This window comes from Anolis carolinensis, chromosome 4 (genome assembly GCF_035594765.1).
Source record: "Anolis carolinensis isolate JA03-04 chromosome 4, rAnoCar3.1.pri, whole genome shotgun sequence".
NCBI classification, from domain to species: domain Eukaryota; kingdom Metazoa; phylum Chordata; class Lepidosauria; order Squamata; family Dactyloidae; genus Anolis; species Anolis carolinensis.
The window spans coordinates 127,457,690-127,475,746 of NC_085844.1; the positions used below are offsets into that span (position 1 = coordinate 127,457,690).

The 18,057-nt window shown below is 40.1% G+C and overlaps 1 protein-coding gene across 2 annotated transcripts in view; it reads right to left on the bottom strand.

Moving 5' to 3' along the window:
* Window positions 1-10,834: 10,834 nt before the first annotated feature.
* The window catches only part of cop1 (COP1 E3 ubiquitin ligase), an 81,645-nt gene continuing 74,422 nt past the window's right edge, over window positions 10,835-18,057 (bottom strand). For both annotated transcript variants that reach the window (XM_008108948.3, XM_003219867.4), the window contains exons 19-20: window positions 15,429-15,473; window positions 10,835-11,936 (exon numbers count right to left, since the gene is read on the bottom strand). In XM_008108948.3, the coding sequence (XP_008107155.2) occupies window positions 11,919-11,936; window positions 15,429-15,473 (63 nt within the window). In that variant the 3' untranslated portion in view covers window positions 10,835-11,918. The remainder of the gene's footprint in view (window positions 11,937-15,428; window positions 15,474-18,057) is intronic.

The following is an 18,057-nucleotide window of genomic DNA, read 5'->3' on the forward strand; positions in this document are numbered from 1 at the left end:
CCGAGTGGTTCTCATAGCAGCTTGGCAAGAGCCCGGTATTTTCAAGTGATTGGGGGACTCCCAAATCACCCCTTTCAGTACAGGCCTGATCTAGATGCTTTTGGGTGACTCTATGGCCAACATCCTCTTGTCGTGCTGAAGAACCTAGACATTTCCAGAGAGAACACCTCTATAAGAATCTCTATGTCTTCCAGTAGAAGTTGACCATAGAGTTGTTTTGGAAGACCTAGAAATTATTTTCGCTTTCATGAGAGATCAGTGTCCCCAATTCCAAGTGAATGTGAAGTACTGAGGTATTTCTCTCTTCCATACCCTGAAATTATAGACATATGATAGAGCCACACCACTCACTCATCTTCTCTCTATAACTCTCCGGGAAGCCTTATAATTATGATTCTTATTTATTAAACTCTTGTCAATATACTTCATTTTCTGGTAAATTTCTGACTCCATAGCCATTGTCGATTCATCATCATGGAATCTTGATAACTTTATACCATACATTCTTTCTCTTGCTTTCTTTTCTTTTTTCCGGTCTGCTTTACTGCCAGTTTGAATTATGGTGATCTTAAAAGAGTAGGCATGATACAATCCAAAAAACCTTATTTATTCAAATTTAGCTAAAAACACGGAGGCTACACACTGCTATTCAGTGGGTGTCATTTCTTTCCATTATTGAAGTCTCTCCTTTTGGCTATTCTCCTTTTCTAAAATTCAGGATTCACATCACTGAATTCTTCTTCATTGAAAACAAAACTCCAAAAAGAAAACAAAGCGTTTTAGACTAAACTGCTACTTATCTATGAGCAGGATTTTTATGGGGGGGAGGGGAATTCAAATGTAATATAGAATGATAGACTGATAACGTATTTTCCAATTGCCAGTGGTATAACTGTACATTTTGAAGTACTGCTCACCATAACAGGGTCTACCACTATGCCCCCATCAGAACCCACAATACAGATGGCTGGGTTGATCTATATTACGAAATTGGTCTTACGGTAGTAATTTTCCTTTCCACCAGGAGCAGGTCATTTTTCAAGCAGATGGGTCTTAAAGGTCCTTTCAAGATAAGGACATACACAAACACTTGCAACATGTATTGCTTATAAGTATTTATTATTATTGGGAAAATTCAATTTCTCCAATGACTGTGAAAATTGCAATAAACTTAAGAGGAAACAAAGAAATCTAGAGTGACACCGCATGAGAAGATGGAATTATCCCTTTCAATCAAGTACTCCTGGCATGTCAACCCTTCCAGCCATGGCTTTACTATACCACCAATCAGTGAAAAAGGAATTGGAGGAAAATTTGCCATCTTTGGTTTATATAAATTCTGTCACCGAAGGCTGTGGGACACTGAACGAATTCACAGTTCTTTATTCCATGGGAAAACATGTTTGTTTGTTTTTTCAAGGACTTGAAGGGCAATAGCATTTCAACAATAGAATATAAGCCCAAACACTAGGCCTGTGTGATCAATGAAAAAATGTTTCAATGCTCATTACAAAAGTAGGGGGTGTTTATGAAATTAGATGGGGACTGTATCATAACTATAATGAGTTAATTTTTGTTGTTGTTTATTCGCTCCATCGCTTCCGACTCTTCGTGACCTCATAGACCAGCCCACGCCAGAGCTCCCTTTCGGCCGTCGCTACCTCCAGCTCTTTCAAGGTCAAGCGAGTTAACTTCTTTTTAGTTATTGTTCGTTAAGTAATTGATTATGTCAATGGGGAAACTTCAGGGGTGCCTTCCCCCCTCATTGTTAGAGCTATTGGCATGACACTTGCTACAAATATAGAACACATTTACCACTGTTAGTCCATGAAGTTTCAGAACATTTCATTCAACCATGGATTTATGGGGAATTTTCAAAACAACATTTTTAAAAAAACTACAAGAGCAATTTCCTTGAATTTTCTATACAATGACACAAGGTATCAGATCATTCCCCTCAAGTTTCAGAAATATGCATACATCTACTATTTTTTTGGATTTTTATAAAGTTTTGACAAAAACTTTTAAAAAAAACCCAACAGCTATCTCATTGAATGTCTCTCATGTTAACCAACATAACTTCAGTTTAGGGATTTCTTCTAAGCCCAGCACAGATTCACTTACTAGTATTGAAGTATCAGTCAGTCCTCTTTGCAGTTTATAAATTGTGTGGCTGTCTGGCTGTTGCTATGGAAGGAATATAGCTCTCCCCTATCCTAATCGGGGATTTCTGATGTTGAGCAGAATTCTGGGAAATGTAGTTTAGGGCAGGGCCTTTTGAATTCTCTCCCATAGGGCTCCTTGCATTCCCAAACTGTATTTTCCAGAATTGTGTGCTCTCTCACTCTCTATCCCAACTTACTAAGCTAGTCTCACCCAGCTTCTTTCCTCTCATCACGGTGAGCGGCCATTAATTTAAAGAGGAATGGAAACCTTTTTGGCTTTCCCTCACTTGTGCTGAAAATGAAACTGGCTTTGATTGGTGTCAAAGCATTACAGAATTCAAACGAAAAAGTATTAGATGAGTTTTGATTAAGTTTTTGCATGGGTGTCCCCCCCCCCCCAGCCCGGTGTTTCTTAATATTTCTTTGTATATACAAAATATTATGCTCGTGCATTTCAGCTGAACAGTCAATCTATTTCTGCTGGCTGGATATCGGTAGACCTCTGTGTGCATTTTCGCACGCCTCCCAAAAATGGATGGGTAGCCAGATAGCCATTTTTGTACAGCAGCCGGAAAATACAGCTAGTTCCGGCCCATTGGAGGCAGTGTGTGTGTGTGTGTGTGTGGGGGGGGGTCCTCAGGCTCCCCTTCCAGCCAATTTAGGCAATTGCATCATTTGTTCTTATATCTGTAACACCCCTAAGCAGCGCGAACACTGGAAACCAACACAGAGGCCAATAAACAACCTAATATCTTTATTAAAGCAATAAAAGTTCTAAACAAAAATAAGCAGAGTATATAGTCCAGCAGTTGACCTTTTAGAGAAGATCAAAATTAGTCCAATATAATGAAGTTATATGTCCAGTATTAGAGTCCAAAGTCTATAATCCAAATAACCGAAACACACTCAAACTCTTTGGAAGTTTGAGTGGGGAAAGAGCAAGGTTTCACAGGGAGATTCTTGAAGTAAAGTCCAGAACAAGGATTCAAGGCTAGGCAAGGTATTTCGTGGTGGATCTGAAATGCAGTCCAAACTTGACAAGGAGTGGAACGCAACTCCCAGTCTACTCGTGAGTAAGCGCACCGGAGGGCCTCTTGGAAACTCAGGAACAAGAGACGATGTTCTTCTATGAATAGCCACGTTGATACCGCAATAGGGAAAGCTCAGTGCAGAACTTTTATGGAAGTTCAAGAACTCCCCCCAAGCAGGTGTTTGACTCCCCAAATCTTCCCAGAGAACGGAGCTGTTTCAACATCATACCACATGCCTGCCTCCCTGAAACTTCCCAAGGGAAACGGTTTAGTCACAATAGTCTCTCTCCGCTAATCTCACGCTTCGCCTCAAAAACTGCTTTTGGGAGCAATGTGTTTTGAGAAAAGCCTTCCTATCAAACACCAAGCTTTCCGGAGAAACAGGCTCTGTTTCAAGGGCGTCCCTAATTGGCTCTGGCACGAAAATGTCAACAGGAGACATCTGGAATGGAACAGAATCTTGCTGAGATGGAAAAAAGCCCAAATCCTCTTCAGTTTGATCTATGATGGTTGCGGGGTCATGGGGCAAAGGTCCCTGAGACATCACAATATCTTTCATTAAGACCTGGATTAAAAAGTATCAGAGTTAAGATACCACTCTTTCTGCGATCCTTTCCCTTATGGTCTGTAGAGGAGACCTGGATTTAATGCTTGTTAAATCTGTTTCTACTGTACAGAAGACAGGTGCTGCAGGCACATACGCTCTCTATCTGCATGCAGCTTTCCAAGGCATTTTAAGGCGGCTTCCCACTTACTAGGGAAGGAAGAACGATGACCTGAAGCTATCCTACCCTGGACTTCCTTTTTAATTTTTTTTATTGATTTTATTAAAGGGGGAGTGTATAACAAACAAAAGCATTATAAAAACAAGGTTTACAAGTGAGGGTTACAGTGGGGAGGGTAAAAGGTTTAGGTGATACAGCAGTAAAAACATAGGGGAAAACAAGGGAGGAAAGAAAGGGGAGAGGAACTTCCTTTTTAAAATCCTCTCTTTTCTCTTGATTTGCAGTGCAAGCTCTGGCTAGTGGTACCTCCCCCCCCCCCCCCCCCCGCGCCTTTCTGCTTCAGGTTTAATGTTTCCTTAAAGCTGTTTCTGCTTTCTACTCTAGAGGAAACTAGGTGGTAGTAGTGTTCTGAGAATGAGGCTTTTCTTTTCGTTTGCTGGGATTACTATTATTATTAATAATCTTTTAGAAGTATTTTCTGAAGGAGAGGATGGGAGGAGAAAAAGAAGCTAAAAGGGTGACTCTCCAAGCCTGCAAACGTGTGCGTGCACCCCACCCACCCATTCCTCATGGTCCCAACTCCCAGTCAGTCCCACTAAATAAAAATAATCAAGAAATACAGGAAAATTAAAACTATTCAAGAGAGAGGCCAAGCCAGAAGCCAAAAAAAATGCACTGAAGCCAGGACACAACAATGATGCTGAATGGGGGGGGGGGGGGAGCCTAAAAGATGGTAAGTATGGCTAATATTACAGCAATGAAAACAAATTAGGCAGAAGACAATGGAATAAGGAACAGTAGAATCATGAAGAAGCAATAGCCATCTGAGCAGATGGAGGGTGAATAGCATCAAAGGAACAAAATGTTTGGCAATTTATTTTTGATTATTTTTCCATATATGTTAACATCAGAACAATATTTGGTGTAGTTCTATCTCTCCCAAATATTTATTTTCCATTAGCATATCTAATGCTGGTGTAAACTTTAAGCATCAGGCATATATCTAGTGAAAGCAACAGAAAAAGCTAATGATCCTATTCAAAGAGAAATCACAAGGCAAAAAGGGAAACTAGCAAGAACCTCAATGGTATCTCAAGAGCAAGTAACTTCAATGCACAATACCTTCATAAAAGCCTTTACCTGAAGGGAAGGAAATTAAGGAGATGTAAATTAAGGACTTGCCTTCTTTAAAAATGTTATCCCTTTGGCCAAGGAGTGCTACATTTCTAATTAAAGCCAAGAATGAAATTTGAACATAGCTTGACAGAGAATAGAAATGGAATTGAATGTAAAATTGCTTTCCATTTCATTTGAATGCCTCTATAACACTTTTATTTCAAAACCTTCTTAAAAATGAACATTACATAAAACACTGACAAATACAAAATTCAACAAAATTCCATCAAGCACAAAGTCTTTGGAAAACAACACTTATTGTTCTATGAATGCACACATATACATTGGTAAAGCTCCACCATTTTATTGAAGAAAATAGTATTTGGGCAAAAATAAAGTCCCTCCAAAACTAGAGGCATTAAAATATGGCTTTCCACATGGTGGTAGAAGGCATGTAAAGCAGACGTATATAAACATTAATGGGGATAAATGAAAAAGTGGCAAGTTTTGAAATGCCTAAAGTAAAAATATACCCTTGCAACATATTTGAAGAGGATCTATCAGGATAATGAAGTTTTGGTGGGTCTATCAGAGTAATGAGATTTTTGGTAGGTCTATACAAACCTATAGATTCACTAAAAGCATAAATGAAATGTTGGTTAATCTATCCACAAGTCTGGGGATTTCACCTTTAAGCTACATGACATATGATTCACTATCAATCCATAGCTGGAAGCCAAACAGGAAAATATTTCACTTACATCATTTGGATTTTCATTCCCCTTCCTCCCAGTATGTGTATAGGTTTCTGCCATCTGAACCTACACTGTTCACTGAATTGAGCTTGACTCCATGAACACCTGTACTGAATAAAATGCATTAGTCCTTAAGGTAATATGCAAGTCTTCTGTTCCACTGTAATGCATTGATATTGCCATTATGACTCAAAATTTACTGTATTTCATTGACTCTAAGGTGCCATCGAATGAAAGATGCACACAAATTTTAAGCCTCTATTTTAGTGGGGAAAATACATTTCAAAGGGTGTCATAAACCTGATCAGGAGGGCTTTAAACAGTTATGTGCAAGAGAGAAACTGTATTTGAGTAGGAAGGATTATCGGGAGAGAATACTCCAACAGTTGTAGAAAGCATTGGGCAAAAATGAACAAGAACTTTATAAAGAAAAGGAAAATAACTTTAAGCAGCTAGGTGGGATGACCCATAGTCTTTGGTGTCTCTACTACACTAATGCACAAATAAACAAGAACTTGAGGATTTAATATGTTAATGTAGGATTTGTGTATAGATAGTGTTTAAATGAAATTTGTGTCTTGCCAGTATTGCATACTGATTGCATCATCCAGAGTGTACCATAGTCTGGAAAGAGTTAATTACTAAGAAGCTGTGATGACCTTGATGTGTGGCTGGAGCTGGGGAGTGTCCAGGCACAAGTGTGTATGCATTACTGATTGCATCAGTTCAGTTCTGTTCTGTTTTGAGTAGAGTCAAGTCCTGTGTTCGTCTATTGTCTGCAAGCCTGTTTGTCTTGATTATTACTACATATAGTAAAACCTTGTATATAGCTTTATTAACGTCTCTGGGTGTCTCTTCGTTCTGCATTCCACTGATTCCATCCAACTACTGCTGTGCTGCTATTACTCTGAAATAATACAACAAAGCAAATACGTTATCATTGGTATCACTGAAACCTGATAGGATGAGTCTCGTGTTATGTTGTAATACAGGGATATAACCTACTTTTGAAAAATAGACCAAACAGGAAAAGAGGTGGAGTAACATTGTATATCAAAGATTTTTACACTTGTGAGGAAGTCCATGATACCAGGGCCATAGCCAGAATTTTTTTTGGGGGGGGGGGGTGTTTGAAACTTTTCTTTAGCAAATCATGAAGAGAAGTTCCATAAAGCAAAATAATAGAGAAATCAGGCTCCATCGATAAACTTCAGTGGACACTCAAGGCAGATAAACTTAATTGGACACTCATGGGGGTTAACCAGTTAAAAATCATGAGCAAACCAGGTTTACTCATGGGGGGAGGGAGTTGAATCCCTAACACCCTCCCCCCCCCCCCCCCCCAATCTTGGCTACAGTCCTGCATACTAACCTTGGAAGCCAGATTGAGAGTAACAGGATAGAATTTAAGGGGGAAAGAAAAACAGGGATTTCATTGTTGGGGTCTACTACAAGACTTCCAAGCCAGACTGAGGATCTGGACAATGCTTTCCAAGAATAGATGCCCAACAATTTACAAAGGAGATATATTATAATAATTGGAGGTTTTAACTAGGCTTAAACATACCCATATCTTTAGAGCAGCAGACTTCAAACTGTGCTTTAGGGCTCCGTGAAGCATGATCAGTGGCTCTGTGCTTTCCCCCTCCTCCCCCTCCAAGCACACGGTGGCAGGAAGGAGGCACTGTTTGGCTGGTTGCTCTCCCACTGCAGAAGTGGCAGAAGCACACACCACCAAAAGCACAGCCGTCAAAAGTGGGACAGCGAAGGAGGAGTGTGGGGCAGGCCCAGAAGGGCAGGGATGATGCTGCCACTGGGGCTCTCTGTGAAGAGCAGCCTGGTGGCAGCCAGGACAACATACAATGTGGGCTGGGGCCCTGAGGGTGCAAAGGCAGTGCCAGCGGGGAAGGTGACTTCCAGGCTCCAGGGAGGTAGCTCAGGGCCAGCTGTTGGGCCCTTTTAGTTAAAAGCAGGTTGTTGCCCTCCAAGGACTCGATGGAGAAGCAGAGCTTGGACCCTGCTGCTACCGCCATAGTGGGCTGAAACATGCTGGGGCTAGCAACCCTTCCCTTCCCCTCCCTACCTCATAATTATCTGGTTTGAGTCCAACACCCTTTTGGACCTAACTGTCCTGCTTCCCCGTTTGTTCCCAAAGGACTTCTGACTTCAACTTCTGTAACTGTGAATTGGCATGTTGAAGTTTGTACTTTGCGTTTCTGATTTTGGATCAGGCTTCTGGATATTCTGCTGTTTTCTAAGGACTCTTGTATCCAGCACTTCTGACATTGGACTATTGACATTGGCTAGCTTACCCATTTCAGCAAGTGTGTTTGGACATAGGTCCTAATCATCAGTCATGTTTATGACAGGCGGCGTGTCTGTTTCTTAAATAGTATGCACTCAGTTAATCATTGACTGGTATTAATGTTCTAACCTATGGCTGTGTTTACCCTTGTTTTTTTTTTTAAGAGTTTTTGGCCTCTTGTGACTTGATAATCTCCAGCCTCTTTGATCCATCCAATCATCAACCCCCTGGAACAGACCATTTTAATTGGTCTCCCATGCTTGCAGAGATTTTGACTCCCAGTGAGTCTAAATTTGATGAGATAATGATCAGTCCATGACAATGGAACCGTGGAAAGTTCTTCCACTTCACATCATTATCCTACACAGAAAACAAGATCCAGTGTGTGCCAAGCAACAGGAGTAGAACTAGACATCACTTGAGAAAGACGCATGGTTGTCATGGAGGCCATAAAGTTCCGAGCCACTCTGAACAGAGCAGTCTCAGCATGGATGTTGAAGTCTCCCAGAACGATTAAAATCAGGAGAAGGTACTTTCAGCTCCTTGGAGGCAAAGCAGGTTATAAATATAGCAAAACAACCAAGAAATAAATACATTAAAAACATTATACTAAATTTAGAACTATGATCATGTTATGTTCATCTCCCAACTTTAAAACCATGGGCTAACACTCACATCTTGCCCGGGGGGGGGGGGGGGGGGAGAGGAGAGAGCACCATATTGCCAATTGTAGGTTGTCATCCCAAGGCTATTCATGCTAACAACAGAAAGGAACAAAGGTACAGCTACAGTGTTCCCTCACTACTTTGCGGTTCACTTTTCATGGATTTGCTGTTTCACGGTTTTTTCAATAAACTCTAAAAGACCATTATAAATCATAAAAATTACAATTTATAGCCTAAGGAAGGGAAGAAGGAGAAGCCAAAGGGAGAGAAAAGGAGCCCAAGCGGCAACGGGAGGAGGAGACGATTTATCAACACACGATTGGTTGATAAAGACTTAAAATAGTGTTTATCTACTAAAATAAAGAACAAATATTAAAATAAATATAGTGTCCCTACTTTGCAGATTTTCACTTATTGCTAGTGGTCCTGGAACCTAACCCCCGCAATAAGTGAAGGAACACTGTACTCTACTGGTACTCTATAAGGCTGGTACCAATGTTTTTCACAAGAGTTTTTGGCAACGTCATCATCAGAATTAAATAAGATCCAGGTTCCCAGACCCTTTTTGTACATTAACAAGTTGCATTCTCCCAGCCCTTCAGTTCCCGTTGGTAAAATATTTAATGGTAACACATAACGGTTCTTAAAAAAAAAGAAAATTAAAAGTATATAGAACCGAGTATTTTAAAAGTAGCACTGTGAAAAAACAAATAAAATCCAGAAAATGGTAGTGATAGTGAAGTCGCCATTATCTCTACTCCAAATACTAAATCAAGTAAATTCATGAGATTTCCACAAAGTCTTTCTTATTACAACATTTCTACCTCCACAGTAATTACACAGAATAAAGAAAAAACCTACTCTGAGTTTCTAAGCCCATCAATTAGATATATGGACAGGGGTGAGCAAAGCATAACTTATAATGTGCACATGTTCCTTCATGGGTATCTGTGGCTGATCCAAGTCCCCATATGCCTCTATAAAAATATTTTGTAAAAAATTGTTCCTCTTCTATGGAGGCCATTTTATCATATTGGTATGTATGCATGTACGCAAATCTGCTCTGATTGAGGGGAGCTTTTTCATACTTCTTAAAACATGGTAGAATTTCCTCCCACCTGATAATATTTTTAAAAAGGTTCCTTATATAATGCTTGGTTGGTGATGTGACTGCCTTTCTTGCATTTTTTTTTTTACTATTTTTTGAACTAGAAAGTTAAGATAGTGGCAATAAGGAGGTAGAGCCCTTGCCCATTCTGATGTGAGCAAATCTTTTAGCCACTTGGTTAAATAAAAATAATTCACTCATGATGATGCAAAAATATTCATCGTGAAAAACAAATTGAAAATTGCAGTGATATAATTTTTAATGAAACTAAGAAAAAGTAAAGTCAGCTAGAGAGGTAGAGGTCTTCTTTTCTTTTGAGGAATAATAGGTAGCATACAAGATCACATGTGTAAAAACCTCTTCCAGCTTTGAAAAACATCTATTTTAAAAGAAAAGCTGTAATTCTCAGAATGATATTAGTCACAGCAGGCCAAGAAGAGTGCTTTTGGTGCTACATGGTGTCTGCATGTTGATGCCTTTTCATTTAACCTGCAGTTCAATTAGAGAAGTTGGAATTCAATTTGCATGTGAGTTCCAATATTTCTGAAGCAAAAAGCATACTTTTTAAAATGCTTGTAATAAGCAACATTCATTTTTATGCACATATTCAAAGAGGTATTCTGCTCTATGTAAGAGAAAGGGGAATGTTTATTTTTATGGTTTGCCATTGCAGATTTATGGATCCTTGTACGAAATTGTCTTCTCCCTCATTAATAGCATTCTTAACATCTTTTTGTTCTGTTTTTTAATTATAAAGTGTCATGTTGAGTGTTGATGCAAAATAAATAACAAGGAGGAGACTGATACAATCAAGTGATTGTTAGACATTACAACCCCATATTTTCAGGATGCAAATTCTTCCAAGACATGGCAATAGTAGTGCTCCTGAGTTCAATATAAACAGGGCAAAGCACTCCCCACAAACAAGACTTTTCTTATCAGATGACAAATTAACAATATGGAGTATTTGGAATCACAGTTTATTTCCCCATTCTCACCACTGGTACAACTAATTGTATGCAGTTTTATTAAAAAATAAGGCTACCATAATGTGCTTCCCAAGTATATTACAACACGGAAAATGCTTGGCTTCTACAAGTGACACAGATGGGGAATGGGGTCATTAGGGGTGAACAAATCGGATTGTGTGTGTATAGGCATTCTTGTTTTTGCCTCCAGTCAAACAATTTCAGCATTACTCAGAATGAAAGAGACAAGTAGTCATTATTTATTGACAGTTTGGTGGCCTATAAGGGAATAATTAAGTAGTGTCAGATCTGCTTCCAATCACCACGTTTGCATCACAGACAGCACTCTTACTCAGTTGGTAGGCAAGAGATGTACATCAAGGAGCAGGTGGAGATCAAGTTGTCTGCATGTCCTGAGAAGTGGTCCTTTCACATCAGGATAAAATAATCATTGCTTATTGGATTGTAGAAAGGGCTTCAATTTTTTCGTGGGAAACGTGCCTGAACACACAATTCATTTCACAAATAAAAACAAAGAGCTAAAATAAAGTTTACTTGAGGGCCTCGGACTAGAAGACACATGCTCAAGGATTTCCAGTTGTGATGTGAGTTTCTTCGTCTCTGGTGGAAATGAAGAAAAAAGCTCAGTAGTAGTAATCAAGGAGATAACTCCAAACCAGCTCTTGAACATAGCCTTGCTACAAGGGCAAACCTGGGATCATGCCTATCAACAAAAATATGTCTTATTTCCATATGTGGCTCAATGAGGTGTCATCATTCTTTATTCAATATCTGCTTTTATTTAAAAGAACCATTTCTCCTCCCCCCTTTCATAAAAATTAGATAAGCAACAGAGTCAGCAGCAGCAAAGTCTGTGGGGTTAATGTTGATGGTACTGATTCCACTGGTAATTCCAAGTCCCAGGAAAACCTAAGAGTGTCCACAATGAAAAAAAAAAACCTCTTCGAAAGATGATTGCTCTCAGAAGGAAGAGCAAGTTAGCTTCAGTTCTGTGCCCCACTGAGAATCCCAGATGAAAGCAGGATCAAGTATTAAAAGCCTTGAGAGACAGAACACCTTTCATACCAATTCCAGGACCTGGTTAAAAGAAAAGAAGAATTCAATTAATATATGGGTAACACATATTCTCCATAAACATGTAGCTTAGAGGCAAATGAGCTACAGACATATTTGTTCTTCAGAAGGCTACATGTATAAAATGGGAGCAAGAAAGAGAGCCAAATTTTATCAAGAGTCAACATGGATTTCTTAAAAACAAGTCATGCCAGACTAATTCTATCTCTTTTCTTTGATAGGGTTACAAGCTTGGTAGATGCAGGGAATGCTGTGGATGTGGCATATTGTGATTTCACTAAGGCCTCTGACAAGGTCCCCCACGATCTTCTGGAAAACCAACTAGTCAAATGCGAACTAGACAATGTTACTGTTAGGTAGATCTGAAATTGGTTAAACAACCAAACTCAAAGAGTGCTCACCAATTGTTCCACTTCATCCTGGAAAAAAGTGACTGAATGCTGCAGGGTTTGTCCCTGGGATAGTGTTATTCAACATCTTCATTAATGACTTAGATGAAGTTTTAGACTGTGTGCTTATCACGTTTGCAGATGACACCAAATTGGGAGGGATAGCTAATACTACAGAAGACAGGGTCAGAATTCAAAATGACACCAACAGATAAGGGAGGCCGACTAAAATTAACAAAATGAATTTCAACAAGGAGTATAGGATATTGCGGAAACATTTAAACATACAGATACAGAATGAGTGACATCTGGCTTGACATCAGTAGATGTGAAAATGATATTAGTGGACAACTAACTGAACACGAGCCAACATTGTTGTGGAGAAGTCATAGTTATTATGTTTGATTTTGACTGTTAGAGTATGTATTTGTGTTTAGTTGACACAGCAGCTGAAACAGAAGCCATCTTGTTTCAATCCACAGTAGTGCTGTTACCAAGGAGATGGAGCTGGCTAGCTCACCAGAGGGAGAAGTGGGCGGAGCCAAGAAAAGGAAAAAGTGGGAGTTTTAAAAAGAAGCCAGGGAGTGCGTGGCTGGAGGCTTTTCAGTCAAGAAGGGCTGAGGAGACAGGCCTGGCCAAAATCTTTAGTCAAGGCAGACTAAAGGGAGCCTAGTCAAGATCTCTAGTTGGGAAAGACTAGTTATCAGGAATTTGATTGGTAGTAGATCAAATTAAAGGCTTTTATTGTAGTTGGGACATTGTTCACTAAGGAGCTCAGCTGAGGTTAGAGTTCACTACAATTTATATCATCAGTAGGAGAGTGAGAGTGGAATTACACCAGAGACTACTGGTGTGGTGGTTATAAGAGTTATTAAACCACTTGTTTATCTAAAGTTCCATAAGTAAATCAATCAACCTGCAACCATAAGCTTTGTACGCAATAAACTTGTTGTTCTTTGTTAACAACGGACTCATTTCATCTCATCTGCGTCTGTGGAGCCAAATTTCATCGGTGATAATTCAAAAGCCTCACGTTGGTGGCAGTTACCTTAATAAATCACCTAATTGGGGAAGAGTGATATTTACAATTACCTCAGAAAGGGAACAACAACACAGAAATCCCTAACTACAGAGAAGAGGCTGGGATCTTGAAATAAAGATCACCCCCTGTAATCCTTCCCCTCATATAAAGGTGATATATATATAATCTAGATGGATTAAAAGATTCAAAAATCCCCTCAGCAGTGGAAACAGCATTTACAATTTGCTTTGACACCATTACAATTGGCTTGAGTCTTCCCAATTGGCTTTAGCACCATCACAATTGGTGGCAGCGTCAGGATTGAGTCTTCGTAATTAGATTAAACCATCCCAATTGAAGTAACGTCTGCGCAAATGTGATGCAGCAGCGGCTGCATTAAAAGGAGTATAGTATTTAGATCAGTAATTCTTAACCTGGGGTCCCCAGGTGTTTTTGGCCTTTAACTCCCAGAAATCCTAACAGTTGGTAAACTGGCTGGGATTTCTAGGAGTAGTAGGCCAAAAACATCTGGGGACCCCAGGTTGAGAACCACTGGTCTAGATCGAGGGAAGTCATGGTGCCTCTCTATCCTGCTTTGGTCAGATCTCACCTGGAATACTGTGTCCAATTTTGGGCAACACAATTTAAGAGGGATATGGATAAGCTGGAACGTGTCCAGAGGAGGGTAACTAAAATGATCAAAGGCCTGGAGACCATGACCTATGAGGAGTGGCTTAAAAGCTGGGCATGTTTAGTCTTCAGAAGTAAGGCCTGGGGGCTGGACGTGGTTACTGGCCCCCTGGGCACTGACCACAGACCCTCCTCATTTTCCCTGCCCTCTCAGCATAAGGAAATGGTGGCCCACCACATCCTTATGAAGGAAGAACAGGGGAGAAAGGCACACAGTAGCTGAGAGCGCTCTGGAGAGCTCTCAGCCATTGCAAGTCTCACCCTCCTCCCGGCATAAGGACGGGACGAGCGGCTAAGAGGATAGCCCGAGGAAGGCACACAGTGGCTAAGAGCTCTCTGGAGCATTTCAGAGGACAGTCCAAAGATTGGGGGAGGGGATCAGGGAGGAGGATTGGGGCAGTTGCCGCATGTCTCATTTTTCTTACCACATAAGGATGGGTGAGCAACCAGGAAAACAACCTGAGAAGGACCTGAGCCCTGCTTTGCCCCCGCCCGACCCCACCCTTTCACAGGCCTTCTCCCTCCCAGCCTGGCCCTCTTGGTTGGGCCCACAATGCGGCCCCAAGGCAAAAAAGTTTGCCCATGCCTGCAGTCTCTTCCAACTCTAGTATTATATGATTCTAAGCTAGAACTTACTCTATCCATCATTGAGAAGGTACTCTTCCTGTCTCCTACTCAAGCGGGTAAGAAAACATGGGAGTGAACAAATGAGGATATTACAATGGGAAAGAACCAGGAGGTGCTGCTATTTTCACAATATGGTTTCCTGGATCTTGGGAGAGGCATATGCATTCTTCGGCCAGAAAATTGTCCATGATGAAGAAGGGAATTTGAAAAGGAATGTGTCACAGAATGTGGAAGGGCAGAACAGAAGCTATGATTTATATTAAGAGGAAATAGCCACCACAGAAGATGGAAAAGGCAGAAAAACTTACACTATTGCTTCTTAAAGGGATAAAGAAAAACTATAGGTATTAATGAAAGATGAAACCTTTTATGCATCACATCAACAGAAAGAGGGAGACACCAACATGCTATTAGGCATATTAAACATTTCAATCCACCCACATTCTTCATCTTTTTCCTTACTCAATGTTGCAGATTTCCAGTTTGGCAATGTGCAACAAATCCAAGTCTTCAATTCTAAGACACACTTTTTCCTATTTAAACATCTCTAAAAATGGGATGAGTCTTAGAATCACAGGTGTATCTCCCATATCTGTCTTCTTCTTATTGATGTTGAAATGGATGATGTGTGTGTGTGTGTGCACACGAGCCTTACAACTGAAGAAATATGGTAACTCATACATTTTCCAGGATCTCTTAGAAAAACTTTTTGTAACATTGCAGTTACTAAAACCCCCTTTTTTAAAAGAACACTATGGATTATTTTACCTTAATTGTACCTTGGCTGTTAGCAGCAATTAGCACATTAGACTCCTGCAAAAGAAGGAAACACATCAATGCTACATCACAGACACATGTTTGATTCTTAAATATTAACCAAGGTAGGAAAACTCCATACAGACATTCTCACACCCCCTGGATAAGTTGAGCTCATTTATAAGTCAAGAGCCCAAATAATGGTTTTTGATATGAGGGTCATGGAGAGAGGAAAGCATTGAAGTTGACTCAAGCGGCCAGCCACCCCTGGCAACCATCAAATCTAATGTGCACCCTAATTTAGGCGACATAATTTAGCTCAAAATGGTATGTATTAGAATCCAGTAAATATTAGACATGGGCCCAAAATTTGTCTCGCCAGTTTGATTTGTGTTTCTGTTTCGTACCGTCCATTCTGATGGCACGGAATGGGAAGGCCCCTCCTAAAACAAAAATCAACTCAATATGAAAGGCAGGCTGGAGCGGGTACTAGTTCCAAGCCCACTTTTCAGACTGACATAGACCCAAAGCACTGGACTGCAGGCAACCCAGCGCTTTGGGTCTATGGGTGCAGACTTTGGGCCTACAGGCCCAGCCTCGCAGGGCCTGCAGTTGAGCGCCGGGTATATAGTGCTCCTTACTCAGCACTTGGCTGCAGGCCCTGTGAGGCCCAGGTGCATAGGCCCAAAGCCTACACCCCTAGGCCTCGCAGGGTCTGCTAGAGAATCTGCAGCCAAGCGCTGAGTAAGGAGCACTACATACCCGGCGCTCAACTGCAGGCCCTGCCAGGCCTTGGCGCGTAGGCCAAAAGCCTGCACATGTAGGTCCAGGTAAAGCCCCCCCCCCAATAATGGGCCAAAAGAAAATGGATCTTTTGGCACAGAAGACGGAAGAACAAATATCTGCCCTCCCAATTTCAGGAAGCTCAATCAAAATGGATTGGGGCCCTCACCGAAAGACAAGATGTGAAACGGAGCAAGGTTTGCCCCGAATGCTTATGACTAGTAAATAAGGTAATCCTTTCCTGGATTGGGAACTTTGGCCTCTCTATGTGGACCAGTGAATGTGTTATTCTGTGGGTTCACTATGGTAAGCACAAGTAAACCCCCTATCAAACTTAGGAGGAACAGGTAAGCACAATTGGAGAAAAGGAACAAATAAGGTTATTAGGACACATTTAGAGAATACATTAACTTCTGAACTATTTCATTATTCATAACTTTTGCAAAGCCTTATTTACTTATTCTCTTGGCTTTTCGCTGTGTCTAGGCCATTTTCCCCCTATTTTTCTTTTGTCAGAGATAAGCCTGAGGTTTATATCATTTCTACTACCAACCAGGTTGCCTAGTACATCTGTTCACATGTTACTGTTTCGAAGTCATTGCTCCCAAAGGATCTGAATCAAATTACCTAAGCTACACAATATGGGGATACCTTTGGAAACTAGAAACGCCAGTGGTCCAAAACGTGACCCGGAACTTGACCTGGTTACATAAAACCTTGAATGCCCCGTATAGTTTGAGTACATATGTCCCTATATAAGATTTACTACAATGCCAAATTTTTATTTTTTTGAAAAAACACTTCCCTTCCAATAATGATTTTTTATTCGTGTTCTTCCATACTTCCTTCAATAAGACTGCAAATATGGATATTCCAAAATTAAGTCAAATTTAATTACATGTTATTTAGTGGATTGATTGATTACAAGTAAGATTATGAACTAAAAATCTTGATTTAGTTTCCAAGTAAATAAGAAGCTAGGAATTGAGAAAATCATATGAGGAAGGATGTCTTGAACTTTACAGCTAGACTGTGTTTTGTATCAAACCATAGAGTCAAATTTTGAGGCAACTGTTGAGGTGGTGCTACTGCTTGCTTTCATTCTACATACTGCTTTCAAAGATTTAGTCAATATATTTATCAATTGGAATTCTGTAAAGAAATTATAGGATTTTCTTGCTAACATTAACACTGGCAAAGCAATTGACCTTTGGGCAAGACATACAATCACAGTGTCTCACTCACGGATGTGTGAAGACCTAATATTACTGCTCTTTGTAATATCTTTATATGGATATTTTCTTAAACATACTGCATTAACTTGAAGTATTATTTTTACTGAATGGATAGTTAATTAGGTATGCTTATATAACTGACTGATTGACATGATGGTATTGAAATTTAATAATTAAAGGTTAAATCATCTGAGAATCTCTACCACCATCCTCATTAGAGGGCAGAATATCAACTCTAATTGTAGTAGCAAAGCAAAAGTTTTATTAGTAGAGACAGGAAATCCTATGTAATCCTAAAACCCCTGGCCTACCTTTTTTCAAACCACTACATACTTTCCCAAGCAGATCTGATTCTGAATTGGCACAGAATCAGTCTGCGTAAATACCCAACAGCTTTTGCAAGTAGTCATGGACTTGGGGAGCTGTATGCCTTGTAATTTGAATGACTTCCTGTTGTGCTAAACTGGGATGTTTCTTGAAAGACAGTAAAAATAACACTCTCCCATTTTCCAACTTGCCCCAAAACAGCTGCAAAATATCCCAATTTAAAGTTGCAACCAATCCTTTAGTGATACATAATACAACAAGAATGGCTTCAGTCGAACAACAACAAAAAACCCAAA